Source organism: Giraffa tippelskirchi, chromosome 5 (assembly GCF_054371585.1).
Source record: "Giraffa tippelskirchi isolate mGirTip1 chromosome 5, T2T-mGirTip1v1.2.pri, whole genome shotgun sequence".
In the NCBI taxonomy this organism is placed as follows: domain Eukaryota; kingdom Metazoa; phylum Chordata; class Mammalia; order Artiodactyla; family Giraffidae; genus Giraffa; species Giraffa tippelskirchi.
The window spans coordinates 152,475,256-152,491,197 of NC_137279.1; the positions used below are offsets into that span (position 1 = coordinate 152,475,256).

The window sequence follows — 15,942 nt, forward strand, 5'->3', positions numbered from 1 at the left end:
CAACTCAGCTTAATTTCTGTCTCTGTCAAAGTAAGAAGTCCTGGTAGCAATCTGTTGTACTCGTCTATCACATTGCTTATCACACTTTATCTGGTTCAGCTACTGAATATCCATAAGGGAAAGAACCGGTCCATTAATTTAGGTATCTATGGCCCTAACAAAATGCCTGGTACATGATTTGTGCTTAATAAACACACATGGATATGAATGAAAGTTGGATAAATCAGTAACAAAATAAATGAAATTTTGATAGGGAAGTGGCAATTAATGGGAGAAAAAAATAAAAATGAAAAAAGCAGCTAAAATAATTTGTATTTCATATTGTTTGGAGTCATGTATTATTGAAATTAAAATGCTTGTATGGTTCATAGCTGCTGAGGATGTCATAATAATGAGTGTTCTTAATGATCAGGTTAATGATACCCTGAACAGGTAAGAGAGGATAATTATTGGTATATTCAGTGAGGTTTGTTTAAGAAGGCAATGAAGGGTGAAAACATTTAGGAAGCACTTGATCTGAGGGGGCACCAAGATAAAGTTCAGAGCATTCAGGTTAGGTTCAATTACTGTGTAGAAGGATTAATGTAACAGTCCTTCATTCTGCAGTGGTGCCAATGAGAGAAGACATTTAGCATCTCCATGTAGATACTCATTATAATGAGAGCAAAGAAACTGATCATATGGCTTCAGGGCCAATATGGAGCATCTCATTTCCCAAAACTGAGTTTTGATTTTTAAATAAAAAATGTTTTGCCTTCCAGATAAATAAAATAGTTTCCTTGATATTTTCTCACCATCAGAGTCATCTTTGCCCTTGGGATTTCCATGACGTTTATCAACATCCCAGTGGAGTGGTTTTCCATTGGGTTTGACTGGACCTGGATGCTGTTGTTTGGTGATATCCGACAGGGCATCTTCTATGCAATGCTTCTCTCCTTCTGGATCATCTTCTGTGGTGAGCACATGATGGTAAGTGCACCCTGGGCAAGGGGCAGCGGTGAGGCAGAATAAACTAGTGGTTATGGGAGTGGGCTCAAGAGCCCTGGAGTCAGACTCATGGTTCAGCTTCCTGCATCACCACTTATGAACTAGCTGACATGTGACTTAATTGCTCTGAATCTCAGGTTCCTCCTCTATAAAATGGGTTTGAAAGGCTAATGTGTAGGTTTTTTGTGAGGTTTAAATGAGATAATGTGAGTAAATATTTAGCATAAAGTAGATGCACAAACGTTAATGATTATCAACATTTCCTGTCCTTTGACTTCAGCTCTGCTTGTCCCCAGGACCAAGGTAACCACCAGAGAATGTAGGCCAGGCACGTTCCAGCTGGCAGTGTGTTCAGGTGGCCTAGTAACCCCTGTCACCCTGAAATGCTGACCTCTCTGGTCTCAGTTTGCACAGACACCAAATCATATTTCAAGAGGGATTGATGATATTGTGGATAAAAATAAGGATGGTGCAGCCGTCATGCTGTGGCTAGGATGATATGCCACTTGGAGCCTGGTCCTTGTGTTAGGTACATGAACCTCATAGTGGCACGGACTATTTTTAAATTCCATTCTGGTTTGATCATGGCTTCTGAAGCCTTGCAGCCCTTCCAGGAGAGCAGTGAGAGGAGAAAGAGGCTTTTTCTTACAGCTGGGTGGCACTGGGGGTCCTCCAGCAGCTGCACTGACCATGAGCCCTCGTCAGCATGGATGGGAGTGGAGGGGACTATCTGTTTTCCTAACTGAAAGAAACCTCTTACACTTGACACATCGTAATGCTTTTGAGTCTTTATTTTGTCCTCTGGCAACTACCCCACCTTAAAAAAGACCATGATAAGTCACATCGCAATTTAAATCTGAAAGAGTTATTTTGTGGATCACAGAATTTCTACTACCTAAGGTATGTAAGGGAGCGAAATTTGCCACCACAAACCAAAATGTCTCTTTGGCCCATGAATTATTTCTAGCTGAAAACAATCAAGGTTCAAAAGACTGGAAGAGGGCGTCCCTGGTGACTCAGTAGTAAAGAATCCGCATGGATTCAGTCTCTGATGCGGGAAGATCCCACATGCCTTGGAACAGCTGAGCCTGTGTGCCACAACTATTGAGCCTGTTCTCTAGAGCCCAGGAGCCGCAGCTACCGAAGCCCTGGTGCCCTAGAGCCCATGCTCCGCAAAAGAGAAGCCACCACAATGAGAAGCCCACACATCACAACTAGAGAGTGGCCTCTGCTTGCCACAACTGAGCAAAGCCCCAGCAGAAATGAAGACCCAGTAGAGCAAAAAAAAAAAAAACAAGAATAAACTTTGACCTTCCCATTAACTGCCTAAAAGAATTTCGGTAGATGACCTGTTTCCCTGAATAGAGCTATCACCAGAGATATCTGCAAAGAATATGGGCTGGGTGGTGGAGGAAAACTCAAGGCAGGGCCTTAAAGATCGGTTTATTCCTTGTCCCATTGTCTCAGCATGGCCCAGCAAACATTTGTTTACCAAACGTTTGCTTTTCTATCTCCATGTGAATTGCCTTCTTCCCCTTTGAAGTCCCAAACCACTACTCCCAACATCTTTTGTTCTTAGCTGAAGACCTTATTAAGAGGTAAGGGTCAGTGGTCTGGTGATTAGGTCGAAGTATTTATGAAAGCAATACAGCAAATGGATCAGTTATTTAGATAATTTATGGAAGATGTTGAAAAAGAATTGGTAAGACTGTGTGATATAATTTTTTAAAAAAAATCAAAAACTATGCAATTTAGAGAAATTTTTTCCATTTGTTAGCACTATGTTGTTGTTGTTGTTTTTTTATCTATATCATGATTGATACAAAGCAGATGGGCAGCAAGGATTGTTGGATGACTGACTCACCTGTAGAATTCCTTTGCTTTCCTCTATCTTTTTCTCATTTCTCAACTTGGTTTTCCCCAGGATCAGCATGAGCGGAATCACATAGCAGGGTATTGGAAGCAAGTCGGACCAATTGCTGTTGGCTCTTTCTGCCTTTTCATATTTGACATGTGTGAGAGGTAAGCAGGGGGCCTGTGGAACTCTGGACTGAAATGCATGTCACCAGCTTCACTCTCAGCTCTTTAGAAAAAGTATCTGAAAAGGAGGAGGAGGTGATTGGGAGCCTGTAGGATGAAAGCACGGACATGACCACATCCTCAGGTTAGCATTGGGATTAAGAGACAGAGCTCTCTAGAGATACAAAATATTTGAGCTAATCGTATTCTTCAAACTTTGTTTCTCTCTACATCCTCTGCGACTTAGTCTAAATACAGACACCACGCCTCTGGCTGAAAAGCTGAGAGTGTGTAGAAAGGAAAGCTCCCCTTTGCCTCTGTATTAATTGTGTCTTGCCTTCCCATCTCATTTCTCTTTGTAGAGGGGTACAACTCACGAATCCCTTCTACAGTATCTGGACTACAGATGTCGGAACAGAACTGGCTGTATCCTTCCTTGATGGGCTCAGGGTTTTATTTCTTCCCGTAGTCGCCTGGTCCGCAAGATCATTCTCTAAGTCTCCCTGATGCTCTCGTGTGTGCTCAGCCGGGGCTTTGATCTTCAGACCAATGATAATCGCACAATTAAGGCAAATAATGAGGAGAATTAATGCTTGCTTTCAAGCCTGGGTGAGAGCAGGAAAAACAAGGAGGTTGCAGCAAGTCCACACAGCCGAGGGATCGGAGTGGCTAGTCTTGCCACTGCCTGTCTAAATGCTCTATTATGTACTTGTTTACCACAGACTGAAGCATGACTGGTTTTTCCCTGCAGCCACGGAGGTTCATCTCAGGGCCCCCATTACTGACGTCGTCTGTGAGCCAGACTTCTTACAGTGACCTTGGTGTGCTGGCATCCCATGCTGCTGCTATTCATTTCCAAGACCAGGTGGAGATAAGGCTAAGGTGATTAGTTCCAGAGGAGTCACCCAGGCTTCTGGTTGGTTGGCATAAATTCTCTGAGTCATCTTCATGAAGCAAAAGCGACAATCTTAGCTTATCCCTTTTAGGATGCTGGATTTAAACATTTTATCTTCCTCAATAATATGTTAAGTGCTTCAGGAGAAAAAGACTGTTCTAGGGAGAGGAGAGAAAGGCTTGAGTTGTATTCTCTCTTGATGGATGATATCTTGTCATATGCTGATAAATAAGCTTTGTCCGGCCATGGTCTTTATATTGGCTTCTTAGTATCGCAAGAACTTTGCAAGTAAACTAAATCAAAAGTATCATTGGTTTAAAGATGAGAGAATTGAGCTCCCCATTTCTGCCATCCCACCACCAAAAGAAGTTAGCTGTACCGCCTGAGGACTGTTTTTGATCCTTAGTCTGCTTCAACCCCTTCATTTTTTAGAAATGCTGGAGGTCCAAGGAGGCAAATAATTGGTCAAGTCTTGCAGCAAGTAACTCTTTTCCCTTCATTCGAAGGCACCATTGATTTTAGGAAAGGAGTGTAGTAGTTAATCGCTCAAATCATATCCAACTCTTTGCAACCCCATAGGCTGTAGCCCACCAGGCTCCTCTGTCCATGGAATTCTCCAGGCAAGAATACTAGAGTGGGTTGCCATTTCCTTCTCCAAGGAAAGAAAGAGAAACTGCATTAAATATATTATTTAGTGAAATATGGGGCTTCCTTGGTGGCTCAGACGGTAAAGAATCTACCTGCATTGCAGGAGACCCGGATTCCATCCCTGGCTCGGGAAGGTTCCCTGAAGAAGGGAATGGCTACCCGCTCCAGTATTCTTGCCAGGAGAATTCCGTGGACAGAGAAGCTTGGCGGGCTACAATCCATGAGGTCGCAAAGAGTTGGACACAACTGAGTGACTAACACTTTCACTTTAGTGAAATATAAATGCTGAGTTCACCCTTGTTTAATTTTTTCCTTTAAATATGCTACTTGGCCTGGAGTTACAGCAGAAAAAAACTGGAGTCTGGTCATCTGCCTCCCAAGTCAGATCACTCCACCCCAAGCCTTGCTGATTGTCAGATTAAGTTCTGGAGATCAGCCTCAGAGTATATTGCCCCCACCCTCAGCTCCCACCTTGGACGCCATGTGTCCTCTGCTCCCCATTCCATCTGACAAGATTTTTCTTGTGTTGAGAGAAGATTACAACAGAGCTTCATCTTGAAGGTTTCACTTCAATACCTTCAGCCTCATGTCCAACATCCCTTATAGCAGCAGTTGCTGCTACTGCATCCAACCCTCACTCCATGCCCTCCAAATTCCAGGGCACCTCAACCTCCTTATAAAAATCTGGGTATTAGGCTAATGGTTTGCATACATGGTTATACTTGGTTTCCTAGCCCTTGGAAAATCTGATTCTGTAGATCTGCAGTGGGACCTCGGCACCTGTATCTTTACTTTTGTGGTGATTTTAATGCAGCTTTCTACTTGATCAATATTTTACAACCAATATCCAATATTTTAGTGCTTTTCAAACTTACTGTGCATATGACTCTCCCTAGGACCTTGTTAAAAGGCAGATTCTGATTTAGTAGGTCTAGGGTGTACCCTAGAGTCTGTATATCTAAAAGCAAGGTTCTGTCCCTCTTGTTATCCAGCTTAGAAAGCTATTTGGAACATTCTCCACTCACTGGTACTTTTATGTCTGGAAACCTCTCTAATGTTGATATTAGAATGCCAGGTTTTAATATTTTATCCTCCTGAAAATTGCCTACATATTTGGAGACATAGAGTGTCACCCTTGAGTGAAGTGCTTGAGTCCTTGGCGAGCTGACCATTTCCTTGACTGGACACCATCAGATGGCCTTCATCATAGTGGCTGGGATCTGCCTCTGCCTCTACTTCCTATTTCTGTGCTTCATGGTCTTTCAGGTTTTTCGGAACATCAGCGGGAAGCAGTCTAGCCTGCCAGCCATGAGCAAAGTCCGGCGGCTACACTATGAGGTGAGCAGGAAACAGAAGGGAAGAGGGCAGCGCACAACCTTTAAAAGAATGATACGGCTATAGACATGACTAAAACTGTTAGCATCAACTACGTCCAAGATGGCAGAAGATTTGGCTTCTAGTAGACCTTGAGCCTCATTATACACTAATTGTAATGCATTAGTATAAGCGAAATGACATACCCACCATGACAGTTATGAGGCTAACTCATAAAAGACCAAAAAGTGGGTGGTGGCCTAATTCCTGGAAATCCTTACCCTTCCCCCAAATAATTGGAATAATCCTCCCACTCTCTAGCTTATGAATTTACCTAGTCCATAAAAACTAACCACACCATATTTCAGCACCTCTCACCTTCTGAGATGGCCCACACTGTGTCTGTGGAGTGTGTTTTTCTGTAAATAAATCCATTTCTTGTCTGTCACTTTGTCTCCGAAATCTTTTGAGGCAAAGCAAGAACCTCAAATTCACCAGCAACATATTGGCGAAGTCAGCCAAGAGGATTGGGTAAACCTCAGCCTCTGGCCTCCATTAAGCTCAAGAGGCACTACCTTACTTCCTGCCATTACTTGCCCACTCTCTCCCTTACTCTCTCTCTTTTGCTTTCTTAGTCTGTCACCTTTTAGACGTAGCCTCTCACCTCCCTTGCACTTGAGAGGTGCTGTCTTACTCTGCTGGAAATGGGGAAAGAGAGATCTGCCAGGCGTTTTCAAACCTTGCCACTTGGTCTTCCACTTGTTACTGTTATATACGCACAGGGCATGTCAGGGAAAGTCTCCACCTGAGCCATACGGTGTTTGCCCTTTGGGTTTACCTTATCCACCATATAAGTAACTGTTAACAGGTGCGATTGTGTAAAAATATGAAATATAGCCTAAGAGTCTGTACCATGGGCTGCAGTTCCATTAGGAGCTCCCTCGAGTAGTAGGTCATTTGTGCCCTTTACCTCTGGGTGTCGGAAGGGTGGGAGTTGGTCCTGCTCCACTTGGTGGTAGCCCTCACCCTCCTGGCGTTTGCTGGCCTCCTCTAGAGTCCACCTGACTCCACCCTGCCCTTGTAGGGCAAGGCAGGACACTAGAGCTGGGTTGTTGCACACATGGCTGGGCCCCTGGGGCGGCATGCTGTGGCAATGACCTGCATTTGCTGTGCTTGACACCCCCGGGGTCCTATGATTGGGAATGTCCTTCCAGTGTCCTGGGGTCCTCTCTCCCCCTACCTACAGTCATGATGTCTCCACCTCTGCTGCCATGTCTGTGCCCGCACCCAGCCCCACTGTCTGCTGACCAGAGCACGTGTGGGAGGGCACAGGAGGAGGATGGCACTGAGGCCCCAAGGATGCTGCCCTCAAAAAAGGAAGGGGAAAGACGTTTATTTTTTTCTTTTTCACACACCATCTCCCTTAATGGCCAGTGCCTGTTTTCTAAAATGTAACCACCCTTTTAGAGAAAAAGGCTGGGACTTAAATAGGTCTTAGAATAATGAGGGGGCTTCCCTGGTGGTGCAGTAGTAAAGAACTTGTCTGTTGATACAGGAGACGCAGGTTCAATCCCTGTGTTGGGAAGATCCCCTGGAGGAGGAAATGGCAACCCACTCCAGTATTCTTGCCTGGGAAATCCCCTGGATAGAGGAGCCTGGCGGGCTGCAGTCCATGGGGTCACAAACAGACACAGCTTAGCAACTGAGCACACGTGAAGAACCATGAGGATGTCCTTCCAAAAGCAGCATAACCTGGAACACAGGGATTGATCTATAGATTCTATAGAGAAACCTTCAGGAAGGTCACTCATGCTGGGTACCATGGGTGTCAGGATAGGACACGGGCCCCACTACTGCCACAGGGGGGAGTAGCTGACTCTCCTCGTGGATAAGGTTGACAGGATAGGTAGGCAGGAACACTTGGAACCAGCCCTCTCTCAGAGAGCCCCCATGGGACCTTGTAGTGAGAGTGTTCCTCTCTGGTACAGGAGCATTCTCTCCCTGAAGGAATGATGGGGAACACCTCCTCCATCCCCAAGGACTCACCCCTGCGGTTGCATTTTGAGTCACTGGGACATGTTTTCTCTAGATTCTTTTTCTAAGAAGTAATTTTATTTATTTATTTTTGACTGTGCTGGGCCTTTCTTGCCATGTGGGCTTTTCTCTAGTTGCAGTGAGCGGGAGCTATTCTCTAGTTGTGGCACTAGGGCTTCTCATTGCAGTGGTTTCTCTTGTTGTGGAACACGGGCTCTAGGACACTCAGGCGTCACTGGTTGTGGCACATGGGCTCCGCAGTTGTGGTTCCTGGACTCTAGAGATAGGCTTAGTAGTTGTGGTGCGTGGGCTTAGTTGTTCAGTGGCATGTGGGATCTTCTCAGACCAGGGATCAAACCTGCATCTCTTGCATTGGCAGGCGGATTCTCTACCACTGAGCCACCAGGGAAGCCCTCTAGATTCTTTAAAACAAAAGAGCTCATTTGTTTTTGTAATGAAGCCTGGCCCCAGTATAAACTTCAGGATGATGAGGCCTGGCCAGAAAATGGGAGCCTCAGCTATAGTACCACCTTACAGTTAGACATCTTTTTGCAAAAGGTAGGGAAAATGAATAGAAATTCCTTATACAGACTTTTATGGCCCTAAGAGACAACACAGAGGTATTCAATTTCCATGTTAGGGAACCTTGCCAACTGGGACCCATTCAGACTACACAAAAGCCCTCTCTAGTGACACCCCTGGAAGAACAGGAGCCCCAGAGAGAAGACCCAAGTCCCAACACTCTTCCACCATCTTCAGCCTCTCCCCTGCCTGTTAAGCGTCTTTGCCCTTCCACACCAGAAATGCAGCCATAGCCTCCTTGCCCCCTTCATAAAATTGTAGGTATGCCTCAGGGAATTACCCAGAGTCCACACCCCTTTTTCCTTGTCTGACCTTAACCAATGTCTCACCTGCTAAGGCAGACTCCCAGAGGACTCTAGCTGGTTCACAGAAGAATTCCAGGCACTGACCCTTTCCTTTGACCTTACCTGGAAGTATGTAAATTTTATCCTTTCCCACTGCTGCATCAGTGAGGAAAAGGCCCGTATTGGTCCACCGGCTCCAAAATATGCTGATAAGTTACACATTGCCCAAGCACATTGATGGCTTGTCGGCCTGACAGCAGTGCCTCTAATGGATCCCATTTGGGACTATCAGCCAGGCCAGCCTGGTTTCGCTGGTAGGGATCCTTTGCCTCATTAAAGGGATGAAATGATGCATAATTAAACCTGTTAACTATGGTTAACAGGTTAAAGAGATCACCCAAGCCCAAGATGAAAATCCAGCCCTATTTCAGACTTGATTAGTTGCAACCCACTTCATTAGTCAGTCAGCCCCTGACATCTGTCAGAAGCTTCAGAAACTTGCCATGGGGCCCCAGACCCCTCTCAATCTTCTTATTGACCCAGCCTTCAGTGTTTTTAACAATAGGGCACTCACTGAGGAGGAAAAGAACAAACAGCATGACTTAAGGAAGGACAGCAAGCCAGGCTTTTGGCAGCTGTCATGACAAGACCTAACCCACCTCCTGGTTACTCCAGAAGTACTCCCAGAAGACTCTCACCAGGAAAGGGAGCATGTTTTAGCTGTGGGAACCCTAAACACTAGAGCAAGGAATGCCATGGAAACATGTCCCAGCCTTCACCCTAGCTGCCATGCCCAGTTTGTAAGAAGACGGGTCACTGGAGGAGGGGATTGCCCCCAGCTCTGAAGGAAGTAAGGAAATTCCCCCATGCTAGTCATGGCAGTGGTTCATTGACAGGACCTGGGACCTCCCAAGGTTCCAAGAAGACAGTCATCATCACATGGGAGGTACTGCAGGTGACCACTGATGTAGCAGGCAAGCCTGTCCAATTTCTAGCGGACACGGGAAACACTAACTCTGCCCAGACTTCTCACACTGGGTCCTTTGCCCCTGAAACCTGCTCTGTTGCAGAAGGAAAGCCAAAACTAAAGCATTTTAGCACTGCTTTAACTTGCACCTGACTCGTACAACTCTCGAGTTTCTTGTCATGCCTGAATATCCCTAACTCATTACTGGGAAGTGATTTTCTCTTAGCTTTGGGGGCAACTCTTACTTTCTCTAAAGGCCAAAGTGAAGGAGTGTTTTTGACTGGACTGTGTATTATATAAGACATGGATGATCCAATCTAAAATATTCCCTCAGAATCTGAAAAACTTATAGATCCATAGGAAATCCCAGGAAAGGCAAAATTTGTCACTCCCATAAAAATCACCTCAAAGGAAACTAATCACTTCCCTTCTAGGCACCAGTACCCCACAAAATCAGAGGTTGGATGAGACCTCCAACCCCTAATCTCAAAATTCATTAAATACAGGCTTTTAGTGCCATGCCAATCTCCCTGTAATACGTCAAATCCTACCTGGTCTTCTTCAGGAACCCTTATCCCTGCCATCTGTTTTAAATGCAAATTTTGAAAAAGGGCGTAAGGTAATTTAGAACTTGACTAGTCAAGAATAAATGGAAATCCTAAGTATCTTTTCTGTAAACACCAGTAAGAAAGGGTTTAGCTATCTAGATAAGTGACCTTGATTTGTTCCAACTGCCAGAAGCCCAGTTTGAATCCAACCCTTATAACTGATGGGTTTTACATTTTTGTAACCGACTCAGGGCTACAAAATGGGAACTATGAAATGGGAATTATGGGGTCTCTGTGTTTGCGTGTTTGTATGTATCTGTGCTGTAGGTGTATGGTATTGCCAAAAGGAAATTAAGTGCTTATAGTAATATAAACACTCAGAAATAGAAAACTGGCCAGAACGAAATTCAGGTTCATGTCATCTGTAAGATATTCAGTACTCAACAGATATCTGGGATTGGAGGTGCCTAAACGTGTTGATTTGATTGATATAGGCATGTCTTTAGTGTCATCAACGTTAAATATAAGACCTTTAGTGTATCTAGATTTGTTAGAGGTCAAAGAAGACCTCATTCTGTCTTTTACAAATTTGTCAACAAGAAAATTAACTCGATGTGAAAAAAAGCTTTTAAGGAAAGTAGGTTGTGTGTTTTCAGTAAAAAAGTTATGAGCAGTGGGATTGCATTTTATTAAGGGAAAAGAAAGTAAGTCCGTCTTCCAATTGTTTCTGGATGGAAAAAAATAAAGTCATGGATACAGACAGTGATAGAGGGTTTGTGGAAAATGGACCCTGAGAAAGGGAAATTGCATGGTCAGAATTGACTAAGTTTAGAATACATGTAATTGAGTAAATTAATTTTAAAAGTAGGTGCAGAACCTGAATTTGGGCTTTCTCTTTGTTAAAAAAAAGGACAAGTTTTCTTAAAATGTTGAATTGCCTATGATAACAGATTTAAAATTTCTTTGCCTTTAAAAACTTTTATTATCATTTTAGTTAAGGTACAAATATTGTCTCACAGTAACTTAGATCTTATTTGATCAAGTGCTTTAAAACTTTTTGACAAGCTTCCCAAATATTGAATTTTAATTAAAGTTCTTTTGATTTCCAGCTAACTTTGGGATACTTTAGAGGGTCCCTGAGGTATCTCAAAGAGAAATATTTGACTAGGATTATTTGGTTGTTAATTTAAATGTAATCATTTGTAATTCTGGTTACTGTAACCAAGTTTCTTTATTGATTAAACTGTAATCAGATATTTAGCCTTGTGTTTTTAAGTCTTTTATCATTTATAGATGTTTTTGTACTCTGTTGCTGTTATAAAAAGTGCTTCATCATCAAGGATATTCATATAAAGTCTATGGAAGCTGTTTCAGCAGTTCCACATCAAGATAATGGCTACATGAGGATTCCAGCCCATACCAATTTAAAACAAGACTCTATCCTGCCCCTGCAGCCCCTAGATCAGGCACCCAGAGATTTTTACTCCCTGACAGGCAGGGTCGACACCCCTACTCAGCCTTGAAGCAGTTACAGAAGGCAGTTGCCCCTCTGCTTCCCATAAGAATGTGAGTGTAAAACTACTGAGAGGGGAATGAAACAGAAGGGAAGAGGGCAGGGCACAACCTTTAAAAGAATGATGTGGCCATAGAACATGACAAGAACTTAGAAGTAACAGTGTCCAAGACCAGTAGACCCTGAGCCTCATTATGTGCTCATTGTAATAGGTTAGCACATTAAGTAATACATCCACTAGAACCAGGACAGTTCTGAGGCTAACCATAAAAGACCAAAAAGTGGGCGGTGGCCCAATTCCTGGAAATCTCCACCCTTTCCCCAAAATAATTGGAATAATCCTCCCACTCATCAGCTTATGAAATTACTCAGCCCATAAAAGCTAACCACGCCCTATTTGGGGGCTCTCAAGCCTTATGAGATGGAGCACACTCTGTGGGGTGTGTTTCTCCCAAGTTTTTCTCACTGTCTGAGATAGCTCACACTCGGTCTGTGGGGTATTTCTCTCTAAATAAGTTCACTTCTTATCTATCACATGTCTAAATTCTTTTGCGACGAAGCAAGAACCTCAGATCCACCAGGAACAGCACATCTCTGGGCTCATTGAGGAACTGGTGCTCACTGGCCCCTGCTTGATAAGAACACACCACACACCCCACTGTGCCTGGAGATGTGGGGGATATGGAAGCCTCTGTTTCAAATACACAGAGATTGTCTTGTGTTAGAGCCTCTCTGGGCAAAATAAGAGGCTAAATCCTGCTCTGAGAGGCATCTGGCTTTCTGGCTTATCTAGGTCTTAGAGTTTTCTGTGGTATATAAATGTCTTTCTATCCTCAATAAAGAGTAAACTTGTTCAGCAGGTTCTTCAGCTTTGGAATGGAATGTGGGTGCGAACTAGATAGGAGACCTGACTATGGTAGAATTGGGATTTGGCTTGGAGTGAGGCTTTATTTAAAATTCTCTTGCTGAGAATCAGCCTTTGAAGTAGGATTCAGCCTAGGTGATCTGATTTCAGTTAGCCAACTTCCAGACTTCAGTTAGCCAGCTTTTCCCTAAAATATCCAGCAGGTGCTCACATAGAGTTTGGTGATCTCTGTTTACAGATCATGCCTCTATTCAAGAGACACCCTTGACAGACTGACATCTCTGATGCAGGCAACACATTCTTAATTTTTCAAGGATCCCTTGGGCTCATGCCACTTCCTTGGAGGCACAGGCCTCATTCCTTTGTGCAAAGAGAAACAGAAACTGCAGAACTACAGGGTTTTCATAGACAGCAGAAATAAGAGCCCCTGAATAAGAGGCCTCTCTCCCTGAAACACAGGTTCCCTTGGTCCTCTCAGGAAAGCGGGGGTATTTTCAGAAGCTTTGCCCGTGTCTCGAACTGGAATGACACATGAGAAAATGAAACCAAATCCACTTCACATTGATTAATATGCACATTTCTTTTTGTTCACTGGAGCAGAATTTTATTACAACCGCAGAAAACTTGGATTTGGTAACTTTGAACCCTTGCAGAGAAGCATAACCAGCTTAGCAGGGAAATTAGCAGCCTCGTGACGTGCTTTGAATGTAATTTCCCAGGCTCTGGTATCACTGTTTCATGAGAGATAAGAAGCTAGGAAATATTTGGCCCAATAAATTTTTCAGCCACATTCACCTCTGCAGGAGAAATGTTACTATGTGAAATTATTTTACTGTCACTCTTAGGGATTGGTTTTACAGATTTCTTTAAAATCAGCTTTTGATAGGTTTATATTTTGAGAAAAAGATTGGTGGTAGAGTGTTAAACTACTCTTTCTTTCCTAATAGGGGCTAATTTTCAGGTTCAAGTTCCTCATGCTTATCACCTTGGCCTGTGCTGCTATGACTGTCATCTTCTTCATTGTTAGTCAGGTAAGTGGACCCAAAGAGGTCAGCATGAGAATGTCCTGAAAAGGTGCCTCTACTTTACAGGAAATTCTATAGAGCTACTGTGAAAGGAGTGAAGAAGCTGTTATGCTGGGCAGCTCATCAAGCTATTTGTTTTAGGCTGCTCTGATCTGAGACTTGTTACCACTTTTCCAGAGGTAGACTAAATTTTCCTTTCAGTGCAGCCTCATAGGAGGAAAAAGTTAGTAAATAAATTAAAAGCCTGCAGCTAGATTGAAGGGCACTTATTCATTCACTTACGAGAATAACTTTTCAAGCTCCGTAGCAGAACACCAAAGAGCAAGTATTAATTTGATTTGATCCTTATCTAGCATTAACATAGATCCTTTTACAGTCCATCAGCCATTCTTTATAATAATTATATTGCTGCTTACAACATGAAATATATTTCAAAAGTCCCCTTGATAGAGCTTTATCCTTTTGCTAGTTATTTCCAAAACTCAAAATTTTGCTCTACTTGAAAGTCTCAGTCATGATAACGATTTTTAAATACCGGTAACTTGTTTTGGAAAGTAGAAAGTACTGTTTAAATCGTGTGCTGTGCTTAGTCGCTCAGTTGTGTCCGACTCTTTGCAACCCGATGGACTGTAGCCCACCAGGCTCCTCTGTCCATGTGGATTCTCCAGGCAAGAATACTGGAGTAGGTTGCCAAGCCCTCCTCCAGGGGATCTTCCCTACCCAGGGATTGAACCCAGGTCTCCTGAATTCAGGCAGATTCTTTACCATCTGAGCCACCAGGGAAGCTTGTGTATCTATCATTCTTTTGAGCTTCACAGAAGTCTTATGGGTAAGTAGGATATCCCAGTTTGCTAGAATATGAAATCTAATGGTCTTAGAGACATTTCCCATTTATGCTGTCTTCTACTGGGTGAGCTGTGAATGGATTACTTAACAATTCCAAGGATTAATTTTCTTATCCATAAAATGGATGTAACAGTAGTACCACCCGGAGTAGGTGGCTGTCAGGATCATGTGAAGTAATGCTTATAAAGGGATTTGTGGACTGCCTGGCACACTGTGAGCATGAATAGCTGTCCTCTTATGAATAGCAACAAGGGTGAGTGTTGTGTCAAAGGATGTCCAGTAAGTTAGGGACCAGAATCCAATCTTTCTGATTTTCTTTGCCAACTACTCTGTCATCCCTATATTTGGCTAAAATTGAGAATGTTAGTAGTTCAGGTAGAGCCTTACGACAAGACTTGGCCCATTCAGCTAGCAAGCTTCCTTTTAGGAGAGGGGCTCCTAAGCTTTTTGTGTGTTCTGGACCCCTTAGGCAAACGTGGCTGAAGGCCATGGCCTTCCAAACATCCAAAAGCCTCTTCTTTGAGTGTTTTTAAGTGAACAAAATACTTGGATTTAAAAGGGAATCATATAGATAGATGGTATATATTTGCAGTTATACTTTTACAGATATTTCAGATCTGTAGTATAATTGATATGAAAATATGATTTCTATTGGAGACAAAATTGCAGGTGGTGCTAATACTATGGGAATTTATTTTTTACATTCACAATGGAAAGAAATGGTAGCCTTTCAGTTAGAGACTGGTGAGAATAAAGATATAATTTTTTCTCACTCTAGTTCATGGACCCCTTGAATTCTATCCAAGGATACTCAAGGGTGCCTCTAACCCCTAGAGCCCTGTTGGCTACGTCCGCTGGGCAGAGCTAGTGCTGCTGCTGAAGGCTGAAGTGAGTAGAAAAAAATAAAACAAATCTGCATACATATCTTAAGAAGTTCTGTTCACCACCTTTGCTTTGACCTATAACAGTGCTGTGTTTGTATCAGACAGTTTGTTTATAAAACCTTGGAAACTTCACTCTCCACTCCAAATGCGGTAAAAATATTTCAAATTCTGAATGAGTTTTTTATTCAACCAGCTGAGGCTCCAACAAGGGTGTCTGAGGCCAGACTTATCCCTTGGTTGATTCCCTCATATGACCAAAAAGCTTTCTAGTCCTCCAGTCCCTCAGTAATGCACTGTGACACGTGATATAGCCAGTTCTGCAAGGCTGAGAGAGCAGGACGCACTCTTGGAGAAACAGAACCTTGAGGAAGGTAGCTGAGGATTAAAAGGTATTATCAAGATACGTTCTCAGAGAGACAAAAAGAAAGGGCACTTTTGCTCCCAGCACATATTTCTACCACTTTATTTTCTTATTTATTTATTTTTGGCTGTGTTGTATGGCATGCAGGATCTTAGTTTCCCAGCCAGGGA

At 43.2% G+C, this 15,942-nt stretch overlaps 1 protein-coding gene across 3 annotated transcripts in view; it reads left to right on the forward strand.

The window, feature by feature from the left end:
* The window catches only part of WLS (Wnt ligand secretion mediator), a 118,072-nt gene that overhangs the window by 82,369 nt on the left and 19,761 nt on the right, over window positions 1–15,942 (forward strand). For all 3 annotated transcript variants that reach the window (XM_081485601.1, XM_081485602.1, XM_081485603.1), the window contains 5 exons: window positions 801–969; window positions 2,912–3,009; window positions 3,369–3,432; window positions 5,744–5,887; window positions 13,604–13,687. In XM_081485601.1, the coding sequence (XP_081341727.1) occupies window positions 801–969; window positions 2,912–3,009; window positions 3,369–3,432; window positions 5,744–5,887; window positions 13,604–13,687 (559 nt within the window). The remainder of the gene's footprint in view (window positions 1–800; window positions 970–2,911; window positions 3,010–3,368; window positions 3,433–5,743; window positions 5,888–13,603; window positions 13,688–15,942) is intronic.